General features: G+C 36.9%; 1 protein-coding gene across 1 annotated transcript in view; it reads right to left on the reverse strand.

The window, feature by feature from the left end:
- Positions 1-5,512: 5,512 nt before the first annotated feature.
- The window catches only part of LOC102260680 (zinc finger protein 33B-like), a 14,539-nt gene continuing 1,477 nt past the window's right edge, over positions 5,513-18,574 (reverse strand). Inside the window, 5 exon segments of the mRNA XM_005861772.2 lie at positions 5,513-6,304; positions 6,306-8,374; positions 15,273-15,368; positions 15,646-15,781; positions 18,429-18,486. Of these exon segments, the coding sequence (XP_005861834.2) occupies positions 6,071-6,304; positions 6,306-8,374; positions 15,273-15,368; positions 15,646-15,781; positions 18,429-18,485 (2,592 nt within the window). The 5' untranslated portion in view covers position 18,486 and the 3' untranslated portion in view covers positions 5,513-6,070.

Raw genomic sequence — 18,574 nt, forward strand, 5'->3', positions numbered from 1 at the left:
GTAACATGTTCTCAATAAATTAGGGTTGGCACACAGAAGAATTTTGAGTCAGAGATTTTGCTGGTTTTGGCACGCACTCACAAAAAGGTTGCCCACCCCTGCCCTAGAGGTTACCAGTGGTAACTGCTTACTTAGTAAGTAAATATTTACTAGATGAATGGATATGTCCTTCCAAAATTTGTCCTTTTGTAAAAAGAATTAGATGTGTATGTTTTTAAGCACTCACTGTGTGCCAGGCTCTTTTCTCTGTGTTTACACTTGTTAAGTCATTTAATCTTCACGACAAGTCTGCGATTTAAGAGTCTTTTATTTAATGGCCATGTGAAAAAACAGAGGCCCAGAGTGGTTAAGTGATTGGGCCACAGTCACACAGCTCTTAGGTTGCAGTTAAGATTTGAACCAAGGCAGTGTGACCCAAATTTTGTTTCCAACCACTCAATATGTACTATGTTCTCTGTCCTGCTTTTTTTCATTTAACACTACCATGGGCATCTTCCTCATTCAGTGCAAATAAATCTACATCACACATGCTTTAAAGGAACCCCCAAACAAAGAGGGACTGTTCAGAATTCATTAGTTGGCACATGAGGTCCTTGGCTCAAACAGGATTTTGAAAGAGGAAAGTGTATGAGACAATGTATTTGTTGAAGAGACTTTCAAGAGTTATGTTTCTGAACTCAGCATCAGTATGGCCAACACAATCTCTAAGAGACACTAAAAGTGAAACAACTGGATTCCAGACGCCTTTTCTTCACCAGCTCTGCTGAAACTTGTATAAGCAGTTAAAGGCCCACACCTCATGTTTAAAGGAGCTCATCATTGACTATGGCCCACAGCACAAAATTGTGTAGAAAATCAAACCAGTGAATACATAATAAAAGGACTTTGATTGTGTGTTAAGATGGATGGGAGCTGACACAACTCTTCTTAACACATTGAATTCCAGAGAATTTGCAGATATTGATTAAAAAATAGAATGGAAGTTATAATCTAAATTTGATACAAAAGTTCTACCTATCTGTTGAAATAAAACAAGGAGAACAAAAACTATGAGAATCAATAAAATAATAATTGAATGTATAATTTAACATAGTCTGTATAATTAAATGTTAGAAAACAATAATCTCTCGTTTTGAATTTCCTGAAATTAAAACGGAAACTAAATCTCCTATCACTATTAATGGCTCTTTGGGATTAAAAACAAAAAGGCACAGCAATAAAGTTGAACCAGCCTCCCTGGTGTGGCTCAGATGGTTGAGTGTGGACCTATGAACCAGGAGTTCATGGTTTGATTCCCGGTCAGGGCACATGCCTGGGTTGTGGGCTCGATCCCCAGTAGGGGGCATGCAGGAAGCAGCTGATCAATGATTTTTCTCTATCACTGATGTTTCTATCTATCTCTCCCTCTTCCTTCCTCTCTGAAATCAATAAAAACAGTTTTTTTAAAAAAATAAAGTTGAACAGTCCAATCAAACAGTGTGAATCCTTATTCTAAAACATGACAGGAATATGAATGGAAAAAAGTAATTGAAAGTGTGAAATCAATAAAATTAAAAGATTTATACAGGCAGAAAACAACCAAAAAATAACTGCAGGAAGAATGTTAAGTTTTGGTGCTGGAATTATTTTTAGAAGTCCCCATCAAATGGCACTTCCCCTTTGCTGGGGATCGTAGTGTGGAGAATTTTTTTGCCCTGGTGAGCTCAGAGTATCATATCTCCTACTTGCCTTTAAGCGCCCCCACCCCAAGGACCAGGAATGGGAATCATATGCATATAGAAACTCACACATCAGCAATTTTGTAACAGGGAATAAAAATTTTATAGTATTCTGACTAACCATGAAATGAAATTAGAATAAAATGTACCACTAAGAAACTGATAAAAGGAGCTCACATACTGACAATTTCCTTATAAGCATATTGCAGGCATCCGCAGTTCCAGTTCCTGCTTGTATAAGAAATGGTCTTGACCACAACTTCAGTTGATGTAGATCACCCAACTGCAGGAATTTGGCTAGCACTGACCAGCTCTCGTGTATTGACATTAATGATCCATATTGGAACCAGCAAGGACACAGCCTGCACATCCGTAGCTCTTCCCCTCGTTTCTTTGTTTTGCTTTCCTTCTCCTTCCCTAGAAAAACCCCTATTGACACTGAGATGTAAAGATGGTTGTGAAGGCATGAGGCTGCCATCTTCTTAGGTTGTCAACACCTGAATAAACCTCTTTCCTTCTCAACCAGGCCTGTATCATGAGTTTGACTTCCGTGGAAGCAGGCAGCCTGACTTGTGGGTCATTTTCCCACTTACAATTTTGGGAGGCCACCCAGGAGGTCATGGGAGCCCCCTTCAGTAAGTCCCTCAGTTTCCCAGGCTGCCTGTAGCTGACTTACCCCGTGACAGAACTTAAGAGTCAAGACCATTTCTTATAAAAACAAGAACTGGAACTGCTGATGCCTAGCAGCTGCTGAGTAATTTTTTATTCAGGAGTGCCTCTCTCCCTTGGTGCTGGTCACCTGCTACATCTAACTGGGGAAAGGAAACAGGTGTTGGTGGGCTGACGAGCCCAGAATGGGTAAGTCTCTAATGTGCATGGCCAGGAGACCCTGATGTGCCACTTGGGTTCCAAATATAATGAGCAGATGTGCCACTTGGGTTCCAAATATAATGAGCAGAAGTATGACTTGAATCATAAAAAGAGTCATGCCTCTCAATCAACTCCCAGCATTGAGCCAGTTTACAGAAACAGAATGTCTCCTTCTTGAGGAAGAACCCACTACACTGCCCAGAATGTATGCTGTTACTCTTCCTCCAGCATTCCCCAAAAGAACCTATAGCCATTTAATAGTGTGACTGTGCATTGGGTAGAAGGAAATCATCAGACTTTTGGGAATTCCCAAACACTTCTCTGAACTTATGCTAATTCCTAGTGACCCAAAGTCACTGTAGTACACCATTCGGAGTAGGGGTTCATAGAGGTCAAGTGGTCAATGGAGTTTGAGCTAATGTCTATCTCAGTGGACCCAGTGGGTTTCCCAAACCCATAATGTAGTTCCTTCCTCAATTGTGAAATGCACAATTGGAATAGAGACACCAGAAATTTTCAGAATTTCCACATTGGTTCCTTGACTTGTCAAGTAAGAGCTATTACTAGTACAACAAAACTGGCCATGTGGAACTCCTAGGAACTGCCTCTGCCTACGAAGATAATATAACAAAAGCAATACTGCATTTCTGGTGGGACAACAGATATTAGTGCCACCATCAAGGTCTGGAAAGATCCAGGAGTGGTGATATCTACTACATCTCCATTTGACTTACCTACTTGGCAGGACAGAATACATATACACTTAGATAATGACAGTGGATTATCATAAATCTAATCAGGCGGTGAACCCACTTGTCATGGCATCTCCAGATGTGGTTTTTGATTTATTTACAAAAATTTTTTTATTGCTTAGGATTGTCTTTCTCTTACACCATACATCTTGCTGGTTCATTACATTAATGACATAATGCTGATTGAAACTATTGTGTAAGATTTAGCAACTAGTCAAGACACTTGGGTACCTGAGGGTGGAATATAAGTTCTACAAAAATTCAAGGGTCTGCCACCTTAATAAGATTTCTAAAGGTCCAATGAAGGAGAGATGGCCAAAGTCATGGATCCACATTGATTCATAGTATACTTCAGAGGGTTCTTCTTTTCTTTAATCAAAGTTGCAAATTTCTTCCTCCAGAGAGCCTCCAATCAGGATCATCAAGATTAGGGGCCTTCTCCATGGCAATGATTGCTTCGGAGGGCTTAAGTCCCACTTGAATTAACCCCTTTCCTATACCAAAGGGTGGGTGTCTCCCCTCTAACCATAAGGATGCACTAGTGTATATACATATACAAAAATTAACTCAAAATAGATCCAAGATCTAAATACAAGAACGGAAACAATAGATGACATAGAAGAAAACATAGGTACTAAACTTATGGATGGACCTTGGTCTTAAAGAGGATTTTATCAATTTGACCCCAAAGGCAAAGGATGTAAAGACAAAAATAAGTCAATGGGACTATATCACACTAAAAAGCTTTGTTGACCACAAAAGAAACTGCCAACAAAACAAAAAGGGAACCAACCAACCAACCTGGCCAGTGTTGCTCAGTGGTTGAACATCAACCCATGAACCAAGAGGTCACTGGTTAGATTCCTGGTCAGGACACATGCCCAGGTTGTGGGCTTGATCCCCAGTAGGAGGTGTGCAGGAGATAGCCAAGGGGTTAAGGCCGCTATTTCATTTCTAACATTAGCAACTTGTGTCTTCTCTTTTTCTCTGTTACCTTAGTTAGAGGTTTAACAATTTTATTGACTTTCAAAGAACCAGCTTTTGGTTTTATTAATTTTCTTGATAGGTTTTGTTTTCTATTTCACTGATTTCCACTTTGATCCTTATTATTTTTGTTTTGCTTAATTTGTTCTTGTTTCCCAAGATGGAAGTTTAGACTATTTGTGTAATCTATAATCACTAGATTGTATAATCTTAGATTACTTGTGTAACTTAATGATGTACTTGAGTATACCACCTTTACACTATCCATAAAAGCCCTGCTCAAGCTCTACTCTGTCCCTACTCCAGTCTCAATCCTCCTACTCATATAGTCAAAAGTTTCTAAGGGCACAGTATCTCTCAGACCCCTGAATTTACAGGCCAACTTATACCCCTGAGTGTCATCTAGTCTGTCTTTGGCTTCTCTCCTGGACCCTATCTTGGAGGGCAGCTAATTACAGAGTGTTTGGACAAAATTTAGGCTGAAGGCTAGAGTATTCACACATGTGCAGTCAAGGCACCTTGTGGCTTGAGATGAACTGAATGAGAAAAGAAAGGGGCAATAAGACTAGGACCTAGACCAGCCGTGGGCAAACTACGGCCCGCAGGCCGGATCCGGCGAGTGCACAAATTTTTGTGCACCGGGTCAAATATATAAAATAAATATCAAAAATATAAATCTTTTTTTTACTATGGTTGCAAATATCAAAAAATTTCTATATGTGACACGGCACCAGAGTTAAGTTAGGGTTTTTCAAAAAGCTGACAGACCGAGCTCAAAAGGTTCGCCATCACTGAACCTCCCAATGCACAGAATACATTTTATTTACCATTTTGTTATTTTTATTTATAACTTTTAAGTGGTTAACATTAGCTTTGCAGTCCTACTTTTAAACTATTGCTTCAGGCCCTACACACATGGGGATGCACCTGATGTAACTACTACTAAACTAGGAATGCCTATTTCCTATTCGCAATTATATTAAGTTCCATTATGCATTTTGAAACACACAGTTTTTATAATGTACCACTTATACATATATAAGTCCTGTGAACTCAAAATATGCTTCATGTATACATCAAATGCTATTGCCCTAATTACTTAATTTATCCCTGCTTTCTAAAAGTTTCATATTCAATGGTTGCCAGGATTTGGTTTGCAAAAGGGTATAATTAAAACAAAAGAACTTCTCGTGGTGAAATCTTTATTCCTTTGTAAACCTGATGAAATACTGATTTCAGATTTCTTTTTTATTTTGTAACCTGACTATGCTGATGATTATTCAAAATGATGAAATTTCATAGAACCACAAACACATATAGTGTATGTAAAGATGGGGGAAATATGAATATGATCTTTATCTGACAAAGAAGTAGGGTCGCTTCAATTACTTGAGAACATAATATAGTTAGGTAGGATATAATCATTAGAAGAAGCTTGGTGAAAGGCACAGGAGAATTCTATATACTATTATTGCAACTTCTTGTGATTCTCTTTTTTCATTTTGCTATTTCTTTTTGTTTTGTCTTAAAGCTGTACATTGTACAATATAAATCTATAAATTACAGTTTATGACATTAAAACAAAAACACAATTATTAATACTACATTACATCTAAAGAAAATTTTCAAACTATAGGTCTCAAATTGACAGATTTGTCCCCAATATAAATTTTGACATAACCTACTTTGAATTTTTGCTAAAAACTTTAACAAAATCAAAACATTTGTAGGGTTTTATACCAGTAGTTACTTGACATTCAATTGAATGTTACTTCTTAACAACACTGTCCTCCTTTTGTTGCAGTCTATTAGTTTGTCCCATATCATCACTTTGGAGTAAAATAAGGCTAGTTTGTGGATGAAGGTTACTTTATTCAGAAAATCAACAGAACTTTCTCCACAGCGTGAACTCTCTGAGTTGTAGTGGGTGCTGAATTGTGGCTCAACATTTCTAATATGCACTTCAATCATAAAATTTTCCTCCCATGTGTGTCCTCTGATGTACAATAAGGTTTGACTTCTGCGAGAAGTATTTTCCACACATGTTACATTTATAGGGCTTCTCCCCTGTGTGTGATCTCTGATGTTTAGCAAGGTCTGATTTACGGTAAAAAATTTTCCCACATTCATTACATTGACAAGCCTTCTCTCCTGTGTGAGCCCTGTGATGCACTGTGAGGGATGATTTGTGACTGAATGATTTCCCACATTCATTACATTTATAGGGTTTCTCCCCTGTGTGTTTTCTCTGATGTAAAATAAGTCCTGACTTCACACAGAAAGATTTGCCACACTCACTACATTTATAGGGCTTTTCATCTGTATGAGTTCTCTGGTGTACAATTAGAGCTGACTTATGACAGAAAGCCTTTCCACACTCACTACATTCATAGGGTTTCTCCCCTATGTGAATTCTCTGGTGCTGAGTGAGCTGTGATTTCTGGCAGAAGGTTTTCCCACATTCACTGCATTCATATGGCTTCTCCCCTGTATGTGTTCTATTATGTTTTATTAGGTATGATTTATTGTAGAATATTTTTCCACATTCCTGACATTCATAGGGTTTCTCCCCTGTATGTGTTCTATAATGTTGAGAGAGGGTGGACTTATGGCTGAAGAATTTCCCACATTCGGGACATGCAAAGGGTTTCTCCCCTGTGTGAGTTCTCTGATGTACTGTGAGGTCAGACTTCAAGCAGAAGGTTTTTCCACATTTGTAACATTCATAAGGTTTCAACCCCGTATGAATTATCTGATGCCTAGTGAGGACAGACTTTTGGTAGAAAGCTTTGCCACATGTATCACATGCATAGGGTTTATCCCCTATGTGAGTTCTCTGATGTTGTGTAAGATGTGACTTCTGACAGAAAGATTTCCCACACTCAGGGCATTCAAAGGGTTTCTCACCTGTATGAGTTCGCCGGTGCACCGTGAGATGTGAATTCATACAGAAGAACTTCCCACATTCATAGCATTCATAGGGCTTCAGGCCTGTGTGTGTTCTCTGATGTTTAGTAAGGTCTGACTTCTGGTAAAAAGTTTTCCCACATGCATTACATTGATAGGGTTTCTTCCCTGTATGTGTTCTCTGGTGTAATGTGAGGGCTGACTTGTGGCTGAAGGCTTTCTCACATTCATTGCATTCATAGGGTTTCTCCCCGGTGTGTGACCTCTGATGTTTAGTGAGGTTTGACTTCTCCCAAAACTTTTTCCCACATTCACTACATTGAAAGCTTTTCTGTCCTGTATGTATCCTCTGATGTCGAGTGAGGTGTGACTTCATCCAGAAAGCTTTCCCACATTCATTACATTCAAAGTGTTTCTCTCCTTTATGAGTTTTCTGACGTTGTGAGAGGTATAACTTCCTCCTGAAATTATTTCCACTTTCATTATAATCACAGTGTTTCATATGTGACTCATGATGCTTTAAAAGTGTAGCATTCACACATAATGATTTCCCACAAACACTAAATTCATAGTGATTTTCCTTTAAGGACATTGTCTGATGTAATAAGAAGGATGGGTTCTCACAGGATGTTCTCCCATATTCATTATACTCACAATCATTCCCATCTGTGATCTCTTTCTTGTATATATTAAATCGTGCCTTTTCATAAAAGCTTTCTCGATATACGTTAAATTCAGAATTTCGCTGCAAAGTTTGAACCTTCTCATGTTGAGCAGGGTCTTCATCATGACTGAAAGTTTTCCCATTTTTAAAAAATTCACTTTTCTCTCTAGTATGAGTTTTTTCATATATAATATTGAATAGTAACTTTCTACAAGCATTAAATTCATCAGTCTTCTTTCCTATATAGTTTTTCTTATTGATAATCAATTCTGAAATATAGTTGAAACTCATTCTACATGAGTCACATTGACAGAGTATTTTTCTGGAAGAAAAAGAATCTGTATCCAAGCTATATGGTTTTCGTATTACATGACTTCGTTCTTTAGTCAGTGTTTTGTTATTCATGAATACAACTTTCCAGACATGGTGAAACTGGTTTTCTTGGCTCATCTCTGTCATGTAATCAGGTTTCCAGATGGCTAGAAATAAGAAAAATCAATCTTACACATAAATATTAACACATTTCTTATAAATGTGACCTATATACAAATGCTTTATGTTGTAGCTAACTTTAATGTCCAGACTCCAGGGATGAAAATAATTGCAAGTACATATATTTTTCTATTTTGGAGGGTTTGGGTGAAAAAAAACAAAAAGAAAAAAAAAACTTGGAATAGTGGAAGCAGGGAAAGGAAACCAGCTATTAGAACACAGACATTTAGTTTCCAGTCTGAGGAATAATAGCAACTGCTTAAATCTGAATCTCCCATGTATCCTCCAAAAGAACTATAAAGATTTATATAAGGAGAGCAATAATATTACCTATAGTAACCCATGACTTTAGCATAACTAGGAGATACAGAACACTACTAAGTGCAGTCACCACCAAGTAAGGACATAGATATTCAAATACAGAAAATCTATGGGAAAAGTTAGCTGGAGACTATAGCAACCATGTAAAATAAGAGATAGAATTTAAACATAATTAAGTACAAATAAAATTACTCCCAGAAAGGAAAAGTCCCACTGTCAGTAGGAAAATGCTGAGATGATGTTTCAGTTCTGAGAGATAAGCTAAGACTACTGGGAAATCCAAAAGAGGGTACTTGTAGTAGATGGGAACTAAGGAGGCAAGAGGTGAACAAAGTGAGGAATAAAACTGTGAAAACAACAAAATTACCTTAGAAAATAGGACTTAAATTACAAGGAGCTTGTTATGGACAGAATCTTGTCCTTCCAAATTCTTATGTTGAAGCCCTAATCCCAGATGTGATGGTATTTTAAGATAGGGCCTTTAGGATATAATTAAGATTAAATGAGGTCATATGTATGGAGCACTAATCCAATTGGAATGGTGTTCTTATTAGAAAAAGAAGAGACACCAGAGCTTGCTTGCTCTCCACACAAGTAGAGAGAAAAGGCCTTTGCCAGTGGTAAACTTTTTATATTCCTGTCCATTGCATTACCTGAAATTTCAGGTAGGACGTTAAAAGAGAGTGTTAAAACAGGACATCCATGCTTTGCTCCTTATATTGTGGAGAAAGCATCCAGTTTCTCTCTATTAAGTATGACATTAACATGTTTTTCATTAGGTTGAGGAAATGCCCCTCTGTTCCTAGTTTGCTGAGTTTTTATCATGAATGGGTGTTGGATTTAGGCAAATGCTTGTTCTGCATCAATTACTATCATCATATTATTTTTCTCTCTATGGCCTGCTGATGGGGTGGATTATATTAACTGATTTTTGAATGTTGAACCAACATTGCACACCTTGAATAAATCCTACTTGGCCATGATATATAATTCTTTTTAGACAGTGTTGGATTCTATTTCAATTTTTGCATCTATGTGCACCTTATGTCACCATCTGCTTTTGAGATTAGGAAAATAATAACCTTAAAGAATAAGGAAGACAGAATACCCTAAGGAATCTACAAGAAAGCTAGTATAGCTAATATGCAAATTCAGCAAAGTTTCAGGGTTTAAGGTCAATGCCCCCAAATCAGCTGTGTTTCTATATCCCTGCAATGAGCAATCTGAAAGAAAATTAAGAAAGCAATACAATATTATTTAGCCTTCCTGCATATCTGGAATATATCCCACTTGGTCATGGTATAATAATATCGTCTTATTTAGCCTATGGTGGACTACACTGATTGGTTTTGTGAATGTTAACCAGCCTGCATATCTGGAATATATCCCACTTGGTCATGGTATATAATTTTTTTATACATGGCTAATTTCTATTTGCTAGCATTTTGTTAATGATTTTTGCTGGTAGATTTATGGGAGATATAGACCTCTTGTTTATTATTTTTGTACTACCTTTCTATGATTTCAGTATCAGAATAATAAACTTGTCAGGAAGTGTTCCATCACCTTCTGTTTTTCTACAAGACATTGTGTGAAATCATAATTCATTATTTAAATGTTTGGTAAAATCTCCAGTGATGATATTCCACATTTCTTTTCTCCTTTTTAATTGGAGCTTTTTATTTAAAATTTCTTTAGTCCAAATTATCTATGACACCTTCTATGACAATCTATGGGCCATTCAGAGAAGGTGTCATAGATAATTTGAACTAAAGAAATTTTGGGCCATATATAATTATGTACATTATCTTGATTAAGTTTTGATAGTTTGGGGTTTCTAAAGAATTGTTCCGTTTCTTCTAAATTGTCAAATTATGGCATAATTGTTGACAGTATTCACTTAATATCCTGTTAACAGATGCAGAAATGATATTCCATTTCTTTCTTGATATTGGTGATTTGTCAATATTTGTTAATATTATTTGTGTCAATATTGTCAGAAGTTTATCAATTTTACTGTTTTTCTCCCCCAAAGAAACAGATTTTTATTTCATTCGTTTTCTCTATTCTTTTCCTATTTTCAACTTCACTGATTTCTGCTCTTAATTTTTAAATTTTCTTCCTTCTACTTGCTGTGGATTTACTTTACTCTTTTCCAGTTTCTTGAGGTAAAATTTTAATTATGGGTTTGAAGCCTTTCTTCTTATCATTAGTTGCATTTTAGTACTATAAATTTCCCTCTCAGAACTGCTTTAGCTGCCTCCCACATATATTAATATGGTGTGTTCTCATTCTGTGCTATGTATTTTTAATATTTCTTTTGAGCCCAAACCAGTTGGTTAGAGCACCAGCCCTCAGACTAAAGGTTCTCAGATTTGATTCCAGTCAAGGGCACGTACCTCAGTTGCAGGCTCAGTCCCGCCCCAGCTGGGGTGCATGCAGGAGGCAATCAATGCGTCTCACATTGATGTTTCTCTCTCTGTGTCTCTCCCCCTCACTTCCACTCTCTCTAAAAATGAATGGAAAAAATATCCTCAGGTGAGGATATATATATATATATATAGAGAGAGAGAGAGAGAGAGAGAGAGAGAGGAGAAAGAGAGATTTATATATATATACATATATAGAGAGCGAGAGAGAGCCTTCTTCACTCATCCATCCATTATTTATAAATATCTTGTTTAATTTCCAAGTGTTTATTTTTCTCTTGCCTTTCTGTTACTGATTCTTAGTTGGATTTCATTATGGTCAGAGAACATAACTTACTCAGCAGAATTTCAATTCTTTTAAATTTATTGAGGTTTATTTATGCCTCTAGATGTTTTATCTTTCTGAATGTTCCATGGGCGCTTGAAAAGTATGTCTTTTCTTCCATTGTTGGGCAGTGTTCTATAAATTAAGTTTTGATAGTTTGGGGTTTCTAAAGAATTGTTTTCAAAAGTTTGCCTTTTTTAAATTCTGCATATGATACCATACAGTACTTGTCTTCCTTTGACTTATTTAGCACAATGGCCTCAAGGTACATTCATGTTGTCACAAATAGCAGGAATTTCTTCTATACCCTGGTGGTCTTGTTCCGTTTTTCTGTGTCTACTGTTGATTTAATGTCTAGAAGTTCTACCAACTTTTATCCATTTCAAGTGAAATGTAAAACTTTAATTCAACTAATATCCCTCTTCCTCCAACTTAAAATATAATTGTATTAAGTTCCTCAAATCATATTATAAACTTTGTTCAAATGATTTCAGAAACTCATGAGAAGGAAACTGTCATATTTACCCTACTTTTGCCACTTCCAAAGTTCTTTCTTTACTGAAGTTCCAAGCTTTCTTGTGTTATTTCCTTTCTATTTAGAAAACTTCCTCTAGCCACTTCTTTAAAAGTAGGTTTGCTAATAACATTTTCTCTTAGTTTTCTTTTGTATAATAATATCTTTAGTTTACCTCTTTAATGAATACATTTTCCAAGATAAAAAAAAATTTGTTTGAAAGTGCTTTTTTTTTCCAGTAGTTGAAAAAAAAAAGTGCTATTTCCTTGTAGCCTCAGTGGCTTCAGATAAGATATCCACTGTCATTCCCAAAGGTAATGTTATTTTCCAACACCTACTTTCAAGATTTTTTTCCATTGGTTTTCAGAAATTAAATTATGATGTGCCTTTAATGGATTTATCTTCTTGGAAGTTCAGATTCTTGAATGAGTAGTTTTATATCTTTTGCCAAATTTGAGAAGTTTTCAGCCATTATTTATTTAAATACTTCAACACCACTCTCCTCTCCCCTTCTGTTACTATGATGATACAAATGTTAGTTTTTTTTATCGCTGCCCCCCCCTTCCAAATACAGAGATAATCCAAATTCTTCTTAAAGTAGTGCACTCAGTCACTTTAACCCTGCTTTGATTTCTCTGAGAGATTTTACCCACAGAACATTTAATATATGCAAATATCTGTGTATGTGTTTAGCACCTTATTTTGATTAAAATATATTTAACATATAACATTGTGTAAATTTAAGGTCTACATGTTATTTTGAAACACTTATATACTGTAATATGACTGCCATTGTACCAATAATTAGCACCTCTATCTCAGATAATTATTTCTATTTTTGGAGTTGAAATAATTAAGTTCTAGTCTATTAGCAAGTTGGATGATTATAAAACAATATTATTCTCTATATATAGATCTCTAGGGCTTATTTGCTACTCTTTGCAAGTTCATACCCTTACACAACAATTGGCTTATCTCTGCACACACTATAATCTGCTAACCACTATTTTACTTTTTGTTTTCAAAAGTTTGCCTTTTTTAAATTCTGCATATGATACCATACAGTACTTGTCTTCCTTTGACTTATTTAGCACAATGGCCTCAAGGTACATTCATGTTGTCACAAATAGCAGGATGTCCACAAACAGCTAAATATTTTAATGTGTGTGCACATGCATGTGCGTGTGTATGTGTGTGTGTACATATTTAGCTTACATCCATTCTTCTTTATCCATTCAACCACTGATGGGCACTCAGGTTGTATTTGGATATTGTGAATAATGCTGCAATAAATGTGGGAGTGCATTTATCTCTTCAATATCCGATTTTCATTTCCTTTGTGTACATACCCAGAAGTTGACTTGCACTTCCAAAGCTTTCTTTACTGAAGTTCCAAGCTTTCTTGTGTTATTTCCTTTCTATTTAGAAAACTTCCTCTAGCCACTTCTTTAAAAGTAGGTTTGTTAATAACATTTTCTCTTAGTTTTCTTTTGTATAATATCTTTAGTTTACCTCTTTAATGAATACATTTTCCAAGATAAAAAAAAATTTGTTTGAAAGTGCTTTTTTCCCCCAGTAGTTGAAAAAAAAAAGTGCTATTTCCTGTAGCCTCAATGGCTTCAGATAAGATATCCACTGTCATTCCCAAAGGTAATGTTATTTTCCAACACCTACTTTCAAGATTTTTTTCCATTGGTTTTCAGAAATTAAATTATGATGTGCCTTTAATGGATTTATCTTCTTGGAAGTTCAGATTCTTGAATGAGTAGTTTTATATCTTTTGCCAAATTTGAGAAGTTTTCAGCCATTATTTATTTAAATACTTCAACACCACTCTCCTCTCCCCTTCTGTTACTCTGATGATACAAATGTTAGTTTTTTTATCGCTGCCCCACCTTCCAAATACAGAGATAATCCAAACTCTTCTTAAAGTAGTGCACTCAGTCACTTTAACCCTGCTTTGATTTCTCTGAGAGATTTTACCCACAGAACATTTAATATATGCAAATATCTGTGTATGTGTTTAGCACCTTATTTTGATTAAAATATATTTAACATATAACATTGTGTAAATTTAAGGTCTACATGTTATTTTGAAACACTTATATACTGTAATATGACTGCCATTGTACCAATAATTAGCACCTCTATCTCAGATAATTATTTCTATTTTTGGAGTTGAAATAATTAAGTTCTAGTCTATTAGCAAGTTGGATGATTATAAAACAATATTATTCTCTATATATAGATCTCTAGGGCTTATTTGCTACTCTTTGCAAGTTCATACCCTTACACAACAATTGGCTTATCTCTGCACACACTATAATCTGCTAACCACTATTTTACTTTTTGTTCTCAAAAGTTTGGCTTTTTTAGATTCTGCATATGAAACATACAGTACTTGTCTTCCTTTGATTTATTTAGCACAACGGCCTCAAGGTACATTCATGTTGTCACAAATAGCAGGATGTCCACAAATAGCTAAATATTTTAGTGTGTGTGCACATGTGTGTGCGTGTGTACATATTTAGCTTATATCCATTCTTCTTTATCCATTCAACCACTGATGGGCACTCAGGTTGTTTCTGTATTTGGATATTGTGAATAATGCTGCAATAAATGTGGGAGTGCATTTATCTCTTCAATATCCGATTTTCATTTCCTTTGTGTACATACCCAGAAGTTGACTTGCTGGATCATAGAGCAAATCTATTTTTAATTTTTTAGGAACCTCCACACTGTTTTCCATAGTGGCTGAACCAATTCCATTCCCTCCAACAGAGCACAAGAAGTCCCTTTTCTACACATTCTTGCAAACACTTGCTACCTCTTGTCTTCTAGATGGTAGCCATTCCAACACGTGTGATATGATATCTCACTGTGGTTGTGATTTGCATTGCCTTGATGGTTAATGATGATGAGCATCTCTTCGTGTACCTGTGGCCATTAGCGATACTTTTATTTATTTATTTTTTATATTTTTATTGATTTCAGAGAGGAAGAAAGAGAGAGAGAGAGAGAGAGAGAGAGAGATCAATGATGAGAGAGAATCATTGATCAGGCTGCCTCCTGCATGCCCCCTACTGGGGATCAAGCCCACAAACCAGGCATGTGCCCTTGACCAGAATCGAACCCTAGACCCTTCAGTCCACAGGCTGATGCTCTATCTACTAAACCAAACCAGCTAGGGCAAGAAGTATTCTTGAAAAAACATTTCAAAGCTGTCAACCTCTGGATTAACCAAAGGAAAATAACAAATCCCTTGATGTTCATCTGTATAGTACACACTAACTCACCTGGGAGTCTCTGGCTTGGGAATTCTTCCTCCAATATCCATGGCTCCTCTCCTTGCTCCAACCTGAAGATCACTTCTGGTTTGGTGACACAATACCCTGTCAAAGTGAAATAATTTAGGACTTGGACCAGGAAGCCTAGACGTCAGGGACTCTAAAAGAGGAGGAAGCTTCCAGAGCTGATCAATGAAGGTGCCACTGAACATTTTATTGAAGAGGTAAACACAAATATCTTCCTGGTGCCCAAAAGTGGTCAATCAACATTGATTCCTAAATTCAATCTTAACTATCGTTAAACTCTGTAGACTATCTCTATGCTTCATGATTGGAAGGATTTTAAAATGCCATTCAGAATGACCTAGTAAACAGACCTTACCCACTGAGACAAGGTTGCTGTAGTTCTCCAGCATCACATCTCTGTACAGGGACCTCTGAGTGGGGTCCAGATGCTGCCACTCCTCCTGGGTGAAGCCCACAGTCACATCCTTAAATGACACTGATGCCTGGAATTTCTGATCAATGTGAAATGTTCAGAATTAGGTGACATGGAAAAAGATGTATCAACTAATCCTTACCATGATTCCTGTTCAGAGATGAGCAAAATGGTTTACAGAACATTCCCAGTCAGGGCACATACCTGGGATGCGTGTTTGATCCCTAGCCGGGGAGTGTAGGGAAGGCAACCAATCAATATTTCTCTTTCACATTGATGTTTCTCTCTCTCTCTCTTTCTTTCTCTCTCTTCCTACCTCTAAGCATGTCCTGAAGTGAGGATTTTAAAAAATAATAAAATTAGGTCCTTTCATCACATCTATTGAAAAAATTCCAGATGGATTATGGTACTAAATATTAAAACAAATTTGGAAATTTTAGACAACATATTGAAAAATTGCATTAGGCCCATGGGGTAAGGAAAATAAGAATAAAAAGCAGAAGACACAAAGAGTTGTATCAAAATATAAATATACCATTAAGTTAAAAGAAAAATATCATACTGAGAAAAGACAATTCCTACAAAACTCAGTCGAAAACCTAAAAAGCCATAAATGTATGAAAGCTTCACAACCTCAATGATCAGACACATAAAAATTAAACTGTGACATTTTTTATATATTAGTGTAGAAATCATTTTTTATATCTGGAGAGGAAGGAGGAATAGTCTTCTAATTAGTAGTAATATACCTAGAAAAATTAGAAATCTCAAATTCTACAACTTAAAAATATTAATCATAAGACTTTAGAGCAATGACTCTCAAACTTAGTAGGTGTCAGCATCCTATGGATGCCTTATTAAAACATGACTGCTGATGCCCTAGCTGGTTTGGCTCCGTGGATGGAGTGTCGGCCTGCAGACTGAAGGGTCCTGAGTTTGGTTCCAGTCAAGGGTACATGCCCAGGTTGCAGGCTCGATTCCCAGTGTGGGGTGTGCAGGAGGCAGTCGATCAATTATTGTCTCTCATCACTGATGTTTCTACCTCTCTCTTCCTCTCCCTTCCTCGCTGAAATCAATAAAAATATATTTTAAAAAACAACAAGAACAACATGACTGCTGGGCCTGATCCCAGAATTTCTCTTCCATGAGGCTTGGAATGGAGCATTAGAATCTGCATTTCAAACAGGTTTCCAGATTATGCTGCTGCTTCTGGTCAAAGAACCTCACTTAAGCCGAAGCCGATTTGGCTCAGTGGATAGAGCGTCGACCTGCGGACTGAAAGGTCCTGGGTTCAATTCCGGTCAAGGGCATGTACCTGGGTTGCGGGCACATCCCCAGTAGGAGATGTGCAGGAGGCGGCTGATCGATGTTTCTCTCTCATCGCCATGAGGCTTGGAATGGAGCATTAGAATCTGCATTTCAAACAGGTTTCCAGATTATGCTGCTGCTTCTGGTCAAAGAACCTCACTTGAGAAGCACTGCTCTAGAGTCGGGAGATACATTTGCTTTTGTGCCGAGACAATGAAAAGGATATTCACAGCAACATCATTTATATTACTGAAAAACAGAAATTACTTAAGTGTCTACCAATAAAATAGAGTATTTAGGATACAGTGTTGCCCTCCAATGGTGAGTTGGGGAAAAATATGTATCATATATCCATTAAGATAATTCATATATTTTTAAAAGCACCCACCCTAGCCGGTTTGGCTCAGCAGATAGAGCATAGGGCTGTGGATTGAAGGGACCCAGGTCCGACCTGATCCCCAGTAGGGGGCGTGCAGGAGGCAGCCAATCAATGATTCTCATCATTGATGTTTCTCTCTCTCTCTCCCTCTCCCTTTCTCTCTGAAATCAATAAAAATATATATTTTTAAAAAGCACCCAAAACAATAAACTGTATTGTTCAACTATCTACATATTTCTTCAATGAGATATAGAGATAAAATGGGAAGACTAGTGGACAAGGATGAAAACTTAGAACTAAAGTTGGGACATGGTGAGGAAGACTCCAAAAGAGGGCCATCAGAAGAGCTGTATAAGAAGACAAAGGAGACTTCCCAAGAGAAAGTAGTCAGTAGGGTAATGTAGCTTTTGTTCAAGATAGACAACTGCAATTAAGTCACTGGTGACCTTTACCTGGGTAGGTTCTAAATAGTGGAGGGGAAGAGCCAAGGCAGAATGCTATGGGATAAAATTTGACTGCGAACCCCAGAAACATTTACTAGAGAACTTAACTTTTAACCATTTGCTGCACGCCTTGTATACACAGCCTAGCTAAATAAAATAGTTATGGAGAGTTTTCGCAATAGGCATGCAGGCCGTTCATTCCTCTAAGCACACTAGGTTTTATGCTAGGAACAAACAAGGCCATCATAAAACTGACTGCTTGACCACCTCTTGGACGCTTTTGCTTCCAGTGAGGAACAGTATGAGGCACTCATTGGGTCTTGAACAGAATCTGTCTGTATCCAAGTGTCCCCCTTTCTACCATGGTTATCAGAAACATCAGAGAAATACTTGCAAGTCAACCTGGAAACTCTAATATATCTTAACAATCAGTATAAATCTACAGGCCAGTGGTGGCCCTGGTAGGGATCTGTTACCTTACCTTTTCAGTGAAGTTTGACTTTTATCTATTACTAATTTCCCATCTTAACATATGGACTCTTAGAAATTACACAAAGTCTATTGTAAAATAAAGTGGAGACAAACAAACAACTTACCTGGGATTTGTTCATTTTCTGGTGTTCTTGCAAAAGTGTAGGCAACTCTGAAGACATGCTGGGTTACAAGAAGAAGAATGGAGTCATGAAAGATCTGGCCTGCCAGCAGCTCCTGACTTCTCCTGCCCTGGGAAGCACACCCCCCT

The sequence above is a fragment of the Myotis brandtii genome, unplaced genomic scaffold (genome assembly GCF_000412655.1).
Source record: "Myotis brandtii unplaced genomic scaffold, ASM41265v1 scaffold1563, whole genome shotgun sequence".
NCBI lineage: Eukaryota > Metazoa > Chordata > Mammalia > Chiroptera > Vespertilionidae > Myotis > Myotis brandtii.